Source organism: Nicotiana attenuata, chromosome 9, assembly GCF_001879085.1.
Source record: "Nicotiana attenuata strain UT chromosome 9, NIATTr2, whole genome shotgun sequence".
Classification (NCBI taxonomy): Eukaryota; Viridiplantae; Streptophyta; class Magnoliopsida; order Solanales; family Solanaceae; genus Nicotiana; species Nicotiana attenuata.
Genome location: NC_031997.1, coordinates 41628769 through 41647274, shown reverse-complemented (window position 1 = coordinate 41647274; position 18506 = coordinate 41628769). Strand labels below are relative to the sequence as shown.

The following is an 18506-nucleotide window of genomic DNA, read 5'->3' as shown; positions in this document are numbered from 1 at the left end:
TACTTTATTTTGTATACCATTAAAATAATGTATTTCATATATACATGTATTTATATGTATTTGAACTCATAATCAACCTACATTAAAAATAATTAAAGCAATGTATTTTGATGTATTCATGTATGAGTTCTGTATTCATGTATTCACTGTATTGTATGTGATGTATTTTGTATACAACGAAGCAACTAAATCATTGTACGAAGCATACTCCTCTATCAATATCCCCTCAATCGAGTAATCGATAGAACAATTTTCATTGTTCCACTTCCCAGAATGACGAATTAGCATTGTTAAGCTTACCATCTAGTAAATCGAATTACTAAATATTCTATAAACACATGTATCAATGCCGTGCAGAAAAAATTCCTATCAATGACGGTCAAATCAAAACCTCGAACTATATCACGAAAACATTGACTAAATCTCTTGAGCTCTGCAGATTGTGTTATGTCCAAGCTAAATATACAACGCTCTGTGTTTTGTGTTTAGCGTCTGAAAAATCATTCTAATTAATTGGGTTGAAAACGAGGCGTGTTAGAATTGATTTTATTGAGTTATATTAAGAGTGTATCACACTAATTGATCCTATTTCCGTTATTAGACAGCTGGACAGACCTATTTTTAAAGGAATTGTCGTTACTGTATTCATGAATACATGGCGCGAATATAGTCGCGTACATCTGGACATCCCTGTTTTTAGGTGATTTTTGCTACTGTATTCAATACAGTAGCGCGAATACAGCGAATACACTACCGTAACAACTAAATAGTAGGTATAGGAAGTAATTATGTATATGGTAGCTATAGGAAGTTATTAGCCACTAAACAATAGTGGTTTCTGAAAATTCCTCAAATTTCAACTTCAAATTTCAGTTACATACTTGGAGTGAGCCATTTTGTTCCTATAATATACAATATTTGGGGTATTTTTACTTTTAGCCTGGAAATTATTTATATTCGTAGCCGAAAAAGTGTATAAAATTTGAATAATTTTTGTATATAACATACAGAATGTATATATATACAAAATATATACAAAAAAATATGCATTTTATCGGATATTATTTTGAGAGCGGTTATACTGTGTCATTTTTCCAAGATTGGCCTAGGAGTGTGTTTGGTACAAAGGAAAAATATCTTGCACGAAAACTTTCTTCTAAAAAATAATTTTTTGAAAAATAAGAGGTTTATTTATTTATCTCTTGATGTTTGGTAAGTATATTTTAAAAGTATTTACATATAATCTAGTCATCAAATAGTATACGAGCGGAGATGGCCGAAAGGTGGGGGATTATGTAGGGCCGAAGTTGGGGTGGGTGAGACTGTGGGGTCTTAGTGGCGGATAGGAGACAATTAGCATTGAATGTCACTTGTGAATTGTTTTTTCTTCTCTTATCAAGAAAGTTATTTTATTGACTTTTAAGGAAATTGCTTTCAACCCAAACATCTATATAGATATATAAAATAGGGACAAATAGTGCTCACATAGCACCTCCCATAGTCCAGAAACTGTATTTATCTATTATCTCATTTTTTCTTTCTTCAACTTTACTGTTTATTTAAAATTTAAACAAGTGCCTAATACATTAAAGGATAAGACATTGAAAACGAAATATACAAACACGACTGTTTCCAACCGTTTCATGACCTTCCTGTAACGATCCAGATTTCCTACCCTCGGGAGTCGTGATGACGCCTACTCGTGAAAGCTAGGCAAGTCAACTATTAAGGTTTCAACTCATTAGCAATCAACGCAAACAGATATAAAAAGTAATTAAAGATGAACAGATGAAAAGTGCGGAAGAGTTATAACAAATTCAAATAATCCAACACATGTCTACTGATGGTAGGCTATAATTGCGTATTTTAGTCGCTTATTACACTCTAATTTACTGCACTTTAATTAAGTTTGAGCTTTACTCGCTAGTGTTTTGCACTAACTGTGTGTTTTATGCCTTGTAGGAGTGATTCCGAGCTATATAGATGTTATGAAATGAATTCTAGTGATTTGGAGCTTTGAAATCTGAGTAAAAGCCCAAGGAATTAAGTCGGGATCGTGTTCGGGGGTCAAATTTGACAGTTAAGAACAAACGAAGACTCGAATAGGCATATTGCGCACTGTCTAGTAAAATGAACATAACTTTTCGCTCAGAACTTCATTTGGGCTCTACAATATATGGTTAGAAAGCTAACTCAAAGAGCTACAACTTTCATGTTTTACGTTTTTCCACATTCCAGACGAAACAGTGTGAAAAACGCGGTCGAAACCGCGACCGCGGACCTGGACGCGGACAGAGGCAGTGCACTGGGAAAATACCGCGACCGCGAGCGTCCAGACCTAAAAAATTGTCCTTTTTCGCGTAGGAGAAGGTATAATTATTTGGTCCCGACCCTACTTGGTATATATACATAGAAACACGGTATTTTAAGAGGTTGGACATACTTTTGACATAATTTAGACCTAAGGAGGCCAAGGAGACCGGAGATTCAACCTAAGTAGGCAAGAACACACTAGGAGTAAGGCGGAGAATTCTTCTACGAGTTTTTTACTTCCTTCTTCCTATTTTCATTATTGGTTATGACTTTTAGTATTGTAGTTTTACATACTATTATGAATAGCTAATTTGTTATCTAGGGTTTTGATAGAAGCTTTTGTAGGATGAATTCTTGTTAGGTTTTAATATAATTTATCCTTTGAATTTATCTATTTGTTCAGCTACGTATTTATTTCAGTTGATTGAATGGCCATCGATTGACTGTGCCTATTTATTATGTGTTGCTTGAGAAAGGATACATATTTAGGTGGTTGTTGAACAACGTCACTCGTAATGTATGTGATAATTCAATACAACGGATTTAAAGGCAGGTTTAGAAATAACAAAGCCTTGACGTGGCGGTCATAATGCGCGGTTAGATAAAGCCAACTAGCGTAGTTCGTGTGATGACCCAAAAGGCCATCACTTGTTTTAAAATAAAATTCTACGTTCCGAGGCTTAAAAACCTCTCTTAGCATCACCTCGATTTGCGTGCGCATTCCGGGCGCGTAGCCGGAAAGCCTAAATGTGAAAATCTATGAAAAATGATAAGTTTTGACCATAAAATGAATTAATTTGACTTCGGTCAACGTTTTGGGTAAACGGACCTGGACCCGTGATTTGACGGTCCCGGAGGGTCCGTAGGAAAATATGGGACTTGGGCGTATGCCCGGAATCGAATTCCGAGGTCCCAAGCCCGAGAAATGAATTTTTGAAAGAAATTATTTTCTGAAATTGTTTATAAGGTTTGGAAATGAATTTTGATTAGAACATGTTGGTATCGGGCCCATATTTTGGTTCCGGCGCCCGGTACAGGTCTTATATATGATTTAAGATAATTCTGTGAAGTTTGGTAAGAAACGGAATTCATTTGACGTGATTCGGACCTTAAATGCAAATTTGATGTTTAAAGAAGTTTTGAGAAATTTCGTTGATCTTGAGGTTTAATTCGATGTTCATGATGTTATTTTGGTGATTTGAGTACACGAATAAGTCTCTAGGATATTTTTGAGGTTGTGTGTATATTTGGTTTGGAGCCCCGAGGGCTCGGGTGAGTTTTGGATAGGCCACGGGGTGAAATTTTGGACTTAAGGAATTGCAGGCCTACAGGCTTCGCATTTCCCAACCTCCCTTCGCAATTCCCAGGCTTCGCAATTCCCAAACCCATGTTCGCAATTCCCAGACTTCGCAATTCCCAAACCCATGTTCGCAATTCCCAAGCTTCGCAATTCCCAAACCCCTGTTCGCAATTCTCACATCTGAGACATGCAACTTTTATACTTAGCCGAATTTTTAACCCATTTCATATTCTCTCAAAACATAAACACACTTAGGCGATTTTTCAAGGATTTCTTCTTCTCCAAATCAATTGTAAGTCGATTTTAACTAACTTCCTTCAATTCTTAACATCTTTTAACATGATTTCAACTTCAAATCAATGGTTTTCATGGGGAAATTGGGTGTTTTGGGTAGAACCTAGATTTTTCAAAAATTGGGGATTTGGACCTAGATTTGAGGTCCGATTTCAAAACAAATTATATATTTAAGTTCGCGGGGGAATGGGTAATCGGGTTTTGGTTCGAACCTCGGGTTTTGACCATGTGGGCCCGGGGGCGATTTTTGACTTTTGGGCAAAACTTTGGAAAATTCATTTTCATGCATCCAAATTGATTCATTTAGCATTTATTGATGTAATTAAGTAACTTGTGACTATATACGAGCGAATTGGTGGTGGAATCAAGGGGTAAAGCTATATTTGAATCGTGAATTGTGTTCGAGGCATCGAGGTAAGTGTTTGGTCTAACCTTAGCTTGAGGGATTAGGAGTTGTCTCTATTTGCTACATGTTAATTGTAGAGTACGATGTATAGGCATGGTGAAAAGTATCTATACGTCGGTGTCAAGCATGCCCATGAGTCTTGTGTTATGAATTGTTATGACTCCGTTGTGGTTTATTGTGCCTCACATGTTATTATCATCATTGTTCCCTTGCCGGGATGTTTGGTTGATATTATTGTTCCCTTGCCGGGATATTATTGAGATATTATTGTTCCCTTGCCGGGATATTGTTGAGATATCATAGTTCCCTTGCGGGGATGTTGTTGAGATATTAATGTACCCTTGCCGGGAAGTTATTATGTTGCTCTTGTTTCCTCGCCGGGATTCTTTGTGGTTGTTGTTGTTTTGTAAATGGGAGCGGGTGGTACGCCTACCACGAGATATAATGAAATGGGAGCGGGTGGTACGCCTACCACGAGATTTAATGAAATGGGAGCGGGTGGTACGCCTACCACGAGATATAATGAAATAGGAGCGGGTGGTACGCCTACCACGAGATTTAATAAAATGGGAGCGGGTGGTACGCCTACCACAAGATATAAGAAATGGGATCGGGTTGCACGTCTACAACGAAATGTGAATTAAAAGTGAAATCTGCCTTTGTTTTCCTTATCCTTGATAGTAGTTGGATATTGGTTCTCTATAATTCTCTAGATATTCTGTTTTACCTGTTATTCCTCGAAGCATGTTCCCCCTTCCCACCTTTAACTGTTTATCCCGCTTTACTTTCCGCTATACATTTTATTACTGCACAGGTTTATATGGTAGTCTGGTCTAGCCTCGTCACTACCTCGCCGAGGTTAGGCTAGACACTTACCAGCACATGGGGTCGGTTGTGCTGATACTACACTCTGCACTCTTTTGTGCAGATCCCAGTGCTGTTGACTTCGGACCGCAGTTGGAGGCTACCTTCAGTCCACGCGGAGATCCAAGGTAGACCTGCAGGCGTCCGCAGGCCCTGGCGTCTCCTCTATCCTTATTTCCTGTTTCATTTTCTTTATATTCAGAAACACTGTATTGAAATTTTCTTCAGACCTTGTATGTAGTAAATCTTAGACCGTCTGTGACACTGACACCAGGTTTTGGGTGGTTAAGGCTTAAGTACTTGTAATAGATATAGTCTTCATACATTTTATCGTTGTCTTCCGCTTAAATTTGAATTTCCGCTGTTATCACGTTATCGCTTTATAATTGCTAAAAAGAAATAATTGGATAATGAGATAAGTAGTTAATGGATTGGCTTGCCTAGCTCACATTAGTAGGCGCCATCACGACTCCCGAGGGTGGAAAATTCGGGTCGTGACAGACACCGGCAAGAATGGTATCAAAAAAGAAAAATAGAAGAAATAGTTAATTTTTTTCATGTAGTTAATATCCATTGATTATCTATATTTACTGAGAAAGTGTAAATTTTAAGATTATTTACATACAATCCAAATAACTTAAATATTTGATATGATTAGTGTCCGCGCGGATACTAATACTAGTTTATTTTTAATGAGAAGCTTTTATAACACACAAATACTTTGGGCTCCTTTTTGACTTGTTTAGAACCACAAATTCCAAAAGTCTTCATTTTTCTTAAACTCCGTGTCTATTCAAACAGGTTCACATAAATTGAAACGGAGAGAGTAGTATTTTCTTTTTTTAAATTCTCTTTATTTCCAGAAAAAGGGCTAAATATTTTAGCATTGTTGCTGCCATTGCTTTGGAATTGGATGCGCTATAAAAAAAAAATAAAAAATTGGAATATAAATACGATAGTAAAACACTTATCAAAGTGCAAATTCATTAATTCAAATAACGAGATTTCTAGCACTTCAAAATCACTTCTTTGTCGATTTTGGGCCACTATTGGAGTTGAAAAAAATGATGATAAAGATAATTTTCGGTGCTTCAGTTAAAGAAGAGATTAGTTGCGGTGATTAAAGTAAAAGAAAATATTTCTATTAAACGTGGTAAAATGGAGGGTGAATAATTTTCTTGCAATTTATGTGATTTACAATTTAGAATATCACAATAAAACCCGAAAAAGATTAGGTGACGAGGGTGGTGGTAGAATTAGAAATGATGGAAGGGGCTAAAATGAATTTGATTGGTGAGGTGGCATGCCACGTAATGTCCATCTCATTGAAATATCAGATTATGTAGGATGATATTGCCATGGTGGAGGAGTATTTTTGCACCAATTTAAAACGTCAAAATATTAATGGGTCGAAAGTATAAGGAAGAAGAGGGAAAAATTCAAAAATAGCCAGATTTACAAGTAGTCATTTAAAAATAGCCACAGTTTCAAAAATAATCGAAATTTAGCCATTTTTCGTGTAAAGATAATCTGAACGAAAACACTGTTCAAAATCCGGAAAAAACTCTAGTATAATATACTGGAGTCCAACATAAGTATACTGGAACTCCAGTATAATATACTGGAGTTCCAGTATAATATATCGGTCCAGCATAATATACTGGAGATTGGAGCACCGCTCCAGTATATTATACTGGAACTTTTCGCTTGTTGGAGTTCTATCATAATATGCTGGAAGTTCATACACAGGTATACTGATCTCCAATATTTATGCTGGAATTTTTTGTGTTGCAGCAAAATAGTGGCTATTTTTCAATGACTTTGTAAATGTTGGCTATTTTTGAATGATCAGTCCGAAAATAGACTAGCCCGTGCTGTTTTTACGAAAAAGTGTATAAATAATGCTTACGAGTACTTTTGACCGTTTTCCCATTACATATTTGTCCTGGTTTAGTGAGAGTAGCCATCTCCTTTCAATGGCGAAGCAATGTCAATAGGCCCGCCAAGGTAACTCACTTGAATTCACCTTATCTTCTTACAAAAATAAGCTGGTTTAGACTATACCCAAATCAAGATTATCCTTTCTATTTATTTTTCCGTTAACAAAACCCTTATACCCAAATTCAGATTATACTATTTTATAGAAGAATTTTTGGTAGTGCTGAAAATAAAATGTGTTTAAGGCTCATCACTGGCAAAGCAGCTCAAGCTTTATCCAGAATTCGCTGCAATGGCAGCTCTCAATATCTCTACTCAACAAAGTCAACCCGTATCGCATCCAATTTTTTGGTTAAATACCTCATTGATTCTCTAGGATTTTCCAAAAAAGAAGCAACTTTTACTTCTTCTAAGATAACTTCACAGAAAACCCTAAAAAATCCTGATTTAGTCCTCAATTTCTTGAAACAAACTGGTTTTGACAATACCGACATCAAAATATTGGTTTCTAGAGCACCCACATTGCTATACCGTGATGTTTCCAAAACCCTAAAACCCAAACTCCAGTGCCTTATGGATCTCGGGTTATCCGGGTCGGACCTAGTGAATGTAATTGCTAAAGATTCAAATATTTTTATGAGAAGTTTAGATACTCATTTGAGACCTACCATTGATTGTCTTAGGAGAATTTTGGGTAGCGACGAAGATGTAGTTAAGGCTATGAAGAGAGCTCCTTGGTTGCTCTCTTTTGGTACTCATCATATTATGGAGACCAATGTATTGTTGTTGAGAAACTTTGGTTTTTCTAATGTCATAATAAAAAAGTTTGTGCTTAGATCTCCTGCTTGTATTAGTCTAAAGCCTAAGTGGTTTAAGGATTTGTTGCATATAGTGGAGAAGGATTTCCGAGTTCTGCCCGACTCCCCTAGTTTTCTACGTGGATTTCAAGTGTTAGCCAGTCAAAGTAAGTCTTCGTTGGAAAAGAAGATCGGAATTTTCAAGAGTTTTGGATGGTCCAATGATGATATACTCGAGATGTTTAGGAAGCTACCGTATTGCATTGCTAAATCAGAGGTTAGAATTCAAAAATCATTAAATCTTTACATGAAGGAGCTTGGTTTTGAACCTGCTTATTTGGCTTCGCATCCTGCAATTTTGGCCTATAGTCTTGAAAAAAGAGTGGCACCTCGGATGCAAGTCTTGAAAATTTTGGATGAAAAGAAGCTTGAGAGGAGAAAGTGGACTCTTTATCGCGTTCTGATGATAACAGAGTCAAAGTTTATAGAGTATTTTGTGCTTCCCTATAAGGATCAGATACCTTATCTGTATGAATCGCATAAGAAAACTGTGGCGCCTTAACAGTTTTGGTTTACATTTTAGCATAAGGGTGCTGTGACCTTTTTAAAATTATCATTTGTTGTCCAGTATACTTTTGCTTTTCATTTTTCAGTTGGTTTTTTGAAAAATATAGTTAGTGTTGCCAAAAATCATTTCAGTTGGGACATAGTGCTCCTTGAGCCGAGGGTCAGAAGCTGCCTCTCTACCCTCACAAGGTAGGGGTAAGGTTAGTGTACACTCTATCCTCCCCAGACCCCACTTATGAGATTACACTGGGTTTGTCGTTGTTGGTTGTTTCAGGACATAGTGCATAGGGTGATGAATGCTGTTGCATTTCTTGACATGTTCTTTTATGGAGTTTATGTCTTTGGTTAGATCAGTGAGCTGCTTTTAGAGAAGAGGTTTGCAAATTATCATGGCTCGGAATGTACCTTGTTGTTTAACTCTATGAGAGGCTACAATCAAGAGGAAAAGTTGATTTTCTTATGAACGAATTGGGATTAGAACCAGAGATCTTGGCTTCTGCTTCCCTTTTATCGTATAGCCTGGAGAAAAGAGCCGTGCTACAGATTGATGTCTTGAAAATTTTGGATGAGAAGTTGGGTACGAGATATCAAGTTCTCCGGTTAAGGTGAATCAAAGTTTTGTAGAGCAATTTGTGGTGCCTTACAGGCTCAGATTCCTAATTTGTATCTCACTCAAGAAATAGTGAAAAATTTGAGGAACATCTTTTGGCAGAAATTTATAAACATTCGCTTTGGCTGTTGAATATATTTGCTGCAACTCATCTCTTCAATGCTGAAGAATGCATATATGTGACATACAGTCATATATAATATTTGTGAAGAGTCCATTTCGATTTCCACTGGAGTCAAATTTTTATCGAAGTCTACTGTCAGTCCAGTATAGAGTACTGATAATTTAGCAATGAAGTTGATTTGCGTAAGGTATGTTCAGTCCAGTGCTTAGTTTGTAGGGTGTCTTTTTTGGGGTAATCCGCGACTCATAGGCAGTGGCTGTTTGCAGCTTATTTGTCCTTTTGTTTGGGCTTGTCATACCTGAATTCTGTGGCTCGGGCAATGACTCTATGAAATTGCCCTCCATTTGAGTATATTTGCCCCTTGCTATCAAAAGATGATGAGGGTTTTAAAGGCGAATACTCAAACGGCGGGCGATTTTAAATAATTTCTGATAGTAAAGGGATATATATATAAACCTTTTGTTTTGTTTTTTCCCAGAATGTGGACAAACCAAATAAGAAGAAGATTGGCATTTTCCTCTATTTTGCCTTTTCTTTATATATTTGTTCCTTTTTCAAGAGTGAATTAATGCCTTTTATGCTTATTATCATGTTAGTTTTACTTACGCATTTATATTGTAAAATGTCATTTATTTGGTAGAAACAAATAATTTAAGTTAAAATAAAACACGCAATGACCACATGGACAAAATGGACTGTATGTGCCAGATTTTTTTTTTTTTTAATTTAAACCACAAAATTAAGCAAGCTAATATATGTGACTTCTAACAAGTTTTCTAAATGGCCAAGTACATATAGAACCCATTCAACTTGGTCCCATTTTTTATTTTGGCACTCTATCTCAACCTTGTTCTATTTTGGCCCTCCAACTCTATTTTTTATGTTTCACTTTAACACAAAAGTTGAAACCAGTGCAAAAAATATAGCGCGTGTGTATACACTATTTGACGTGTAATAAATATCCAATTAAATGTTGCCACCTGATTTTTTCATCCATGTCAAACGGGTCAATACTAAAATATCCGAATCTGACCGTATTTTTCATCCACTGTTGCCCCATCTTCATTCTCAAAGTTCCAAAGTTTTCATCTACCGATTTCATACCTGGCCATCCAGAAAATCTCGAACTTTTACAATTTTATTGTTCGTTTATTTATTCTGATTTTTTTGTGGGTTTATTTCTTCTAAGTTTGAAGTTGAAGTGAATCCATGTCTCAAAGAAAATTATTTTTTCATAATGGAATGAATATTTGTTCTTGTGGATTTCAAGTTGAACTGAAAGTATCATGGATACCAAGAAATCCAGGTCGACGCTTTTATGGGTGTAAATTTAACAAAGTAAGTGAACCATTTTCGGATTTTATTTTCAGTGTTGTCATTTTCTTGTGTAAATAAGAAGGGACTTAATTTTACTCAAATATGATCGGGTTCAGGTATTTTAGTATTGACCCGTTTGACATGGATGAAAAAAATCATGTGGCAACATTTAATTGGATATTTATTACACCTCAGATTTGTGTATACACACGCGCTATATTTTTTTGCACTGGTTTCAATTTTTGTGTTAAAGTGGAACATAAGAAATAGAGTTGGAGGGCCAAAATGAAACATATAAAATAGAGTTCGAGGGTCAAAATGGAACAAGGTTGAGATAGAGTGCCAACATGAAAAATGGGGCCAAGTTGAATGGGTTGTATATGTATTTGGCCTTTCTAAATTGGGAGACTTATAGTTCAGCCATCTCAAGTAGGAGTAAGGCTTGCATACAAAATATACTTTCTAGAGAAGTGCTTTTTTTTTTTTGGGCCAAAAGCTTCGTTTAGGTGTTTGACAAAGTTTTTAAAAGGAAAAAAAATGCTTTTGAGTAGTAGCAGTTTTTTGATAAGCAGATTAAAGTAGCTTCTCGCCAAAAGCACTTTTTTGAATTTGAGAAATACACCTAGAAACACTTTTTAAAAACTTAGTCAAATACTAATTGTTGTTCAAAAGTATTTTTTAAAATTAATTAGCTGAACAAAAACTGTTTCTCACCAACCTAGTAGGCTAGTACGATCCTGTGACGATCATAGTTTCTGTTAGGATAAAGTTTGGTGTATAAAAAGTTTCCCGTAAAATAGGGGTATATCAAAAGTAGGGGTGTCAAATGGGCGGGTTCAGCTGAATTTGGACAGGTCAAAATGGGTTGAGTCAATAAATGGGAGGGTCAATTGACCCGCCCAAAAGTAACTTGGTTGAGATGGTTTGGGTCAACTTGGGCAAAAATTTGGGTCATAGCCCAACCCGCCCAACTCTTACTAAGCTAGCGTTTGACCATAGATTCCAAAATTTATTTTGAAAAATCTGATTTGGGTGAAGATTGGTTTAAAGATGAAAATGTGTTTGGACATCAGTTTTCAAAACATATTTCCCAAATTTATTTTGGAAAAACATGAAACATGACTTATACCCACAAGTTCTAAAAATTATCACAAATACCCAACAGTACCATTATCAATAATATTCATTATATTATCGCAAACCATAGTCCTGAACATAAATAAATTTGGTACAAAATTATCATTTCTATAATGAACTACATGATACACTATTAGATGACCGAGAAGACGAAGCAACATTGTTACAAAATAATAAATGGTAGGCTCTTTTATAAAATACAAAAATTTGGGGCAATTTTAAAAAATTGTAATAGTTATTGAGGTAAAATTGCATGGGGCGCCCTATTTGGGCGCCTCTTTTCAACCTGTAGCCGCTTTGTTTTTCTGTTTGCACCCGTACCCGTTTTTTTGTTAATAGCCTTTTAAAAAGACTATTTTGCCCTTCTTTATTAAAAGAGTACTTTCTCTCCAAGTATACGCTAGTCCTCTACTGTCTCTGTCTCTCTCTCCCGTTATTCGCATTTTTTGATTTGTTCTTCTCTGAAATCCAACGATTTTCGTCGTTGTTTTTTATTTTTCAACTGCTAGTCGTCGTTGTTATTGTTCCCACATTACGCACAGGTACATTGTGTGAGCACGTGATTTTTGCCCTATATGAATTACTCCCATAATTTCAAACAAAATAATTTCTTTTCATTATTTGCAATTTTGTGGATTTTGTGACCTTTTATGTTAATTGTTTGCATTTTGTTTGTGCATTTTAATTAATGAAAAATACAAAAATACTTGGCATTTGCATTTAGGGTTTAATTTCACATTTTAGGTTTAATTAGTAATTAAGTTACTTTAAAAATAAAGAAAATAACAAAAATGGTTCTTTTGCATTTTTGCTTTTAATTTGTCTTAGTTTGCTTTTAAATTAGGAATTAGTTTATTTGGAAATCAATTAGTATAATTTTAGAGTTAATTTGGGTCTTTTACGTTTAATCTTGCATTTAATCAGAAAATATATATAAAAAAAAAGAGGGGAAAAGAAGGAAAGGAAAACCAACAAAAGAATTTTCATTAATTGAATTGAAAATGCAAGAAAAGGCATCAGACTACCCAAAATCAAGCCCAATCTCACCCTGAAACCGGACCAAAATGCCCAGCCCAATTGTATTACCCAGTCTGGTCCAGCAAATGACCAAAACGACGTCGTTTCGGTAGAACAAATCTGAGCCGTCTAGGTTCTTTTGATCGAACGGTCAGGAACTGATTTCCCCATGGCATAAATATGTCCTAACGCTACCCTACCCCCTCAGACCCCCCTTACCCTCTCATCTCTCTCATCTCTCATCAGAGACTCGTAACGCCGCCTCCCTCCGCCCTAGACCGCCGCCGGAAATCGCCTCATGGCGGCGGCCGGTCTCCAAATAACCCCAAATTTACACCTCATGCTCCTCTCCTCCTCCCCTTTTTCATATTCATGTCCAGTTTCCCTAAAAAAATACCCGAACTCCTCGAATGTCCAAAACCCTAAACGCCGTCTCCGCCGCCCACGGCGGCGCCACCCCCAAACCTTACCGGATTAACATCAGGGCCCCTCCTCACTTCTCTCGTTCCGAATCCATCATCAGTAGCCTTCACATCATCCCAAATCTTCTCCAATTTCAAATCGAAGAAGCGGCAGAACCCTAGAATTCAAATTCCTTGATAGATGCACATCCTTTTGAGGTTTCGAGTCGAAATCCATTCTTGGTTCAAACCTAGGTGAGTTTCTCCTCTTTACTTGTTATTTGAAATTCACTGATTTTTAAAGGAAAGGTCTTCTGATTAATTCATGTTTCATTGGTATTATTTGTTTGGCAGTGATTATTGTTCTCAATCTTGAGTTAGTTTGTTTTGGGGTTCTGTGTTGATTTGAATCCCATGGTTGGTAATTGCTTTCGTCAAACTTGACTGGTTTCGTTCATATTCTTAGATATAAGTAGCTTCATTTTGTTATTTGATTTTTGTTTGAATTGCTGAACTTAGTTGGATTTAATTTCCATGTTCTGATTAGTTGGTATGAATGGTTAGTTCAATTTTAGGATTTGTTTAGATTTAGCTGAACCTTTAGTCCTTGTTGAGTACTTAACCGTGGTTATTTGACCAAGGTAAGAGGGATGGGGTTAATTGAGATAAGACTAGTAATTTCAAATTGAGTTCAGGGGTAGTTTGGGTATTTAGAATTGGGCAGAAATGCTGTAGGTTAAGCTAGAACACCCTAGACTCTTCTAGAACAGGGCCTTAGTTATAATTTCAGAAGTTTAGGGCAATAACTTGAGAAGCAAGTCGAAACATTAAGGGCTATTGAATAAAAGCTGAAAATAAAAAGAGGGAGAAAATGGGTAATGAAATCTAGAAGCTTCCCCTTGATTTTCTGCCTATAAAAGGCACCCCCCTCACCTTCTTTTGCAAGTTTTGAACACCTAAAAATTCCCCAAAAGGTTTCAGCATCTAAAATTCCCCCAAAAAAAAAAAGTTTTCTGCAAGTCTTAGGATCTGAAATTTGAATTTCAAATTCAAATACTCAAATCTGAGCTCCTACAATTCGAAATTTCCTCTTAGATTTTAGTTTCTTCAGAAAAAACCAAAAACAAAAAGCAAAAGCAATAGAAAAGCTCCGAAAAATACTGTTATATTAGATTGATTTCAAGTTTAGCTGTTAAGCCGAGTCTCTAGTGCTCCTGGGTCCAATTTCGAGTTCTTTCGGGTTTATTCAAGTTGCTTTGGTTAGTTTACTGGTTGCTTTGGTGTTAAAATACCTCCTGGGTTTTGTTGACTCTATTTCTGGATCTGCAACAAATCATAAGCTGTTGACTGATCACTGCTACCGCTGATCTCATTTTCTTCTTCATTTTGTCTTAATTCCAGGTACATATCCTGTAAACTTCCAAGTTTGAGGACATGAAATGAAGTATAAATGGATTCTCTGTTTGATTTTCCTATTCGTATTCTATATAGTACCATGACTTCAATAGGTTCTCGTTTGTAATTAAAAACTGGACTGCTTTGGACTGTTTGGACAGGAATACTTTGGATTTTGTTAGGTTCTCGTTTGCAATTAAAAACTGGACTGCTTTGGACTGTTTGGACAGGAATACTTTGGATTTTGTCTGTGTTTAGCCTTTGTGGCATATGCTGGAATTACGTTTGATGAAGTTTTGCACATAATTAATTCGGTGTTCAAGTTTGAAATCATATTAGTATAGGTGTTGGATTAATATTCTGTTTAAATTCCTAGGTAAAAAGCAAATGAATACGTTTTCTTAGACATATACATTCCAGGTATAAGTGTAAAAAATGAGACTCAAAGTCAGCTTATAAGGTTTAAAATCAGATTGTTAATGGTTTTTACATGTTTCAGTGAGTCTTACTCCATTTAATTGCTGTATGTATTGAATTGGCAAATTGATCTGTTTCAGTTCTAAAAAATAATCCCCTATGACTATAGTATAGAAGTCAGGAAAAGAAACTGAAAATTCAAGTGTTAAGCTGTATGTCCAACTGGAATCGAATCTGAAATTTACAATGCCTATTGAATTGAATTTGCTTGCTGGGATAATTTGAACCATGGGATTTGAAAAAGTCATAACTGGACTCTGCTCCCTTGGTCACACTGGGCTCAAACGTAAAGCCCAGATAATTGCAATCCGCTTCATAGCTGAATACAGACTCCTCGAGTCCAGTTCAGTCTCAATTTGGGCCCCTGAACAGGCCCACGATCTGATGGACCCTCATCCAGACTCTATTAAAATTCATTATTTTGGAATTGATTTAAGAGCTTAATTCATAGCTTGACATAAAATCGATTTGGGCCTCTCGAGCTAGGTAGCACATTTGAACTAAGGGGATTTTTCTCTTGTTTAGATGTGGACTTGAGTTTGAAGGCCCGGATTCCTTAACTAATTAATTAGGTCCTATTAGAGACAAATTCAATAGAAAATAATAGTTTGCTCTAGGATGGCCTTTAAAAATAAAACGAGGTGCACTACGCCAAATGAAACCCATAAATCACGTGGCCCTCTTTAAACGCTTCTATTAAAATACTTAGAATTCGGGACGCGCCGTTTAGCGAATTTCACGGCCTCCCGCAAAGATAATAACACGTTCGCTTTAGGCGCGTTTTTTTAGTAATTTTACCTTCCTAAATACGGGTGTGCATTTCATGCGACCCAAATCCAAATCCCAAAACGTTGAATAAATTGTGTCGAGGATCCGGGTGCATTTCATGTGACGTGATCCGGAAACATATTTTAAACGACGTTCAACTTCTTAAAAAATTTTCAATTAAAAGCGGTAAATTATTTTTAAATTGCACTATAGGATGACATGTATTAAAATCAGATTTTTAGCCAAATATAGTAGTTGAGCGACCATGCTAGAACCACGGAACTCGGGAGTGCCTAACCCCTTCTCCCGGGTTAACAGAATTCCTTACCCGAATTTCTGGTTCGCGACTGTTAAACAGAGTCAAACCTTTCCTCGATTCGGGATTCAACCGGTGACTTGGGACACCATAAATCTCCCAAGTGGCGACTCTGAATCTTAAATAAAACGAATCCCGTTTCGATTGTCCTTTAATTGGAAAAAACTCCCTTTATTATACCGTTCACGGGGTGTAGTAAGGTAAAAAGGAGGTGTGACACATTGCATTAACTTTGTGGGTTTTATTTTAGTATTAATTTTTACTATTTAATTTCTGGTTTTGGTTTTGATAGTCATGTATTTATGATAAAATAGTTTCTTAGGGTTTAGTTTGATAAGTGCATTAGTTTTACTTTTACGATTGTGTTTTTAGGTTTTTTGAACATGTGTTTGTGTTGTTGATGAAAATTCTATAAATTCTTCAGTGATTAGACGTCGAAATTTTTAAAAATTTCGAGAGTTAAATAGATGATACTATTAAAGTGTGAAGTATATAATAGTTCAATGATACCTTAGATAGGAGTTTGTTATATTTTTTGTGAACTTCAGCATTATTTTTGGATTTGAATCTGTGTTTTGTTTTTTGTAAAAACTACAACATGTTTTTTGCTGAATGTTTTGTTTTGTAACTGGTGAACTTCAGCTTTAGGAGCTGAAGTTTTTGTTTTTGTAACTGGTGAACTTCAGCTCTAGAGCTGAAGTTTTTGTTTTGTAACTGGCGAACTTCAGCTCTAGAGCTAAAGTTTTTGTTTTGTAACTGTCGAATTTCAGCTCTAAAGCTGAAGTTTTTGTTTTGAAACTATCGAACTTCAGCTCTAGAGCTGAAGCTTTTGTTTTGTAACTGTCGAACTTCAGCTCTAAAGCTGAAGTTTTTGTTTTATAACTGGTGAACTTCAGCTTTAGGAGCTGAAGTTTTTGTTTTTGTAACTGGTGAACTTCAGCTCTAGAGCTGAAGCTTTTTGTCACGACCCAAAATCCACTAAGGGTCGTGATGGCGCCGGACACCGCTGTCAGGCAAGCCAACCAAAATACTTAATTAAATTCTTGTTTTAAATATTTCCGAAACCACTTCTTTTATACGTTTAAACAATACATAATAAATTCCACTGAAAAAATAATGAAACATTTAACAACTTTTTGAAGTTTCTGAATAAACCCATAGACATCCCTAGAACCCGGTGTCACAAGTGCATGAGCTATTTCTAAGAAACAATCCAATACAACATCCGTCCGGAATACAAATGGACAGAAAGTAAATACAATATACTGAAAGGGACTATACTAGCTGCGGGCCGCCTGGAGTAATGCAGCTCACCTAGTCCCAGTATCATCCATGCTGCTACGCCCAGTAGGCCACTTAGAAGTACATGTGCCTGTGCAACAAAAATGCACAGAAGTGTAGTATGAGTACAAAAACAACGTGTACTCAGTAAGTATCCCGCCTAATTTCGAAGAAGTAGAGACGAGATGGCAACTTCGACACTTACTAAAGGTCCAATAATAATATTATTAACGCGATGACTCACGGATTTATTAAGAATAACAGTAGATTCAAGTAAATTACTAAACAGGTAAAAGTTCCTCTTTATTAAAAGTCTCCGGATTCATAATCCATTAATCAACAATTAACTCAAATCGGGAGAGCAGATATTAGTATCAACAAATATCAAAGCAAGCAATACAAGCATGCGCAACTCATGCCGAGGTCGTACGGCCCGATCCAACAATATTTAAAATGTGCACTGCCGAGGGTCGAGCGGCCCGAACCATAGATGCATCTATTACCCCGCTCGCGAATCATACATGCGACGCGGTCAAATTTAAATAAACAATCACCCTGCTCACGTACCATACATGCGACGCAGGTACACATAGAAACACATGCTCAACAGCAAATTAAGAATTTTACGGGGAATAAAGTTTAATCCTCTTAGAAATTTATTTACCAATTCGATAGGATTTAAGAAATTCAACTGTCAATAAGATTGCAATTATTCCAAGTATAGCATGCTTTTTGGGTCCTAGACTACCCGAACTTACACATATTAGTAGCTACTCACGGACTCTCGTCACCTCGTGCGTATGTAGCCCCCACAAATAGGAGCACATAACCAATTATTTCACCTATGGGGACAATTCCCTCTTACAAGGTTAGAAAGGAGACTCACCTCGCTCCGAAGATCCATAACCGGCATTCCACGCCCTTCCGAAGACTTGAATCGATGCTAAGTACTCCAAACCTAACCAATAATTATGTAAATCCATTAATATATGCTCAATTACTCATTACAATCCAATTAATAACAATTCCTAACCCCGATCGAAAAGTTGACAAAAATGCCCTCGGGCCCACGTGCCCGGATTCTGAAATTTTTCGAAGTTAAAGTTTACCCATAACCTCACGAACTCAAATATATAATTTACTCTCAATTTCATATCCAAATCGTGGTCAAAATTCAAGAATAT

General features: G+C 36.4%; 1 protein-coding gene across 1 annotated transcript; it reads left to right on the top strand.

Moving 5' to 3' along the window:
• On the top strand, positions 7115 to 9299 carry LOC109232312 (transcription termination factor MTERF5, chloroplastic-like). Its single transcript, XM_019398039.1, has one exon. It carries the CDS (start codon positions 7350 to 7352, stop codon positions 8472 to 8474), a length of 1125 nt encoding a protein of 374 aa, XP_019253584.1. The 5' UTR covers positions 7115 to 7349; the 3' UTR covers positions 8475 to 9299.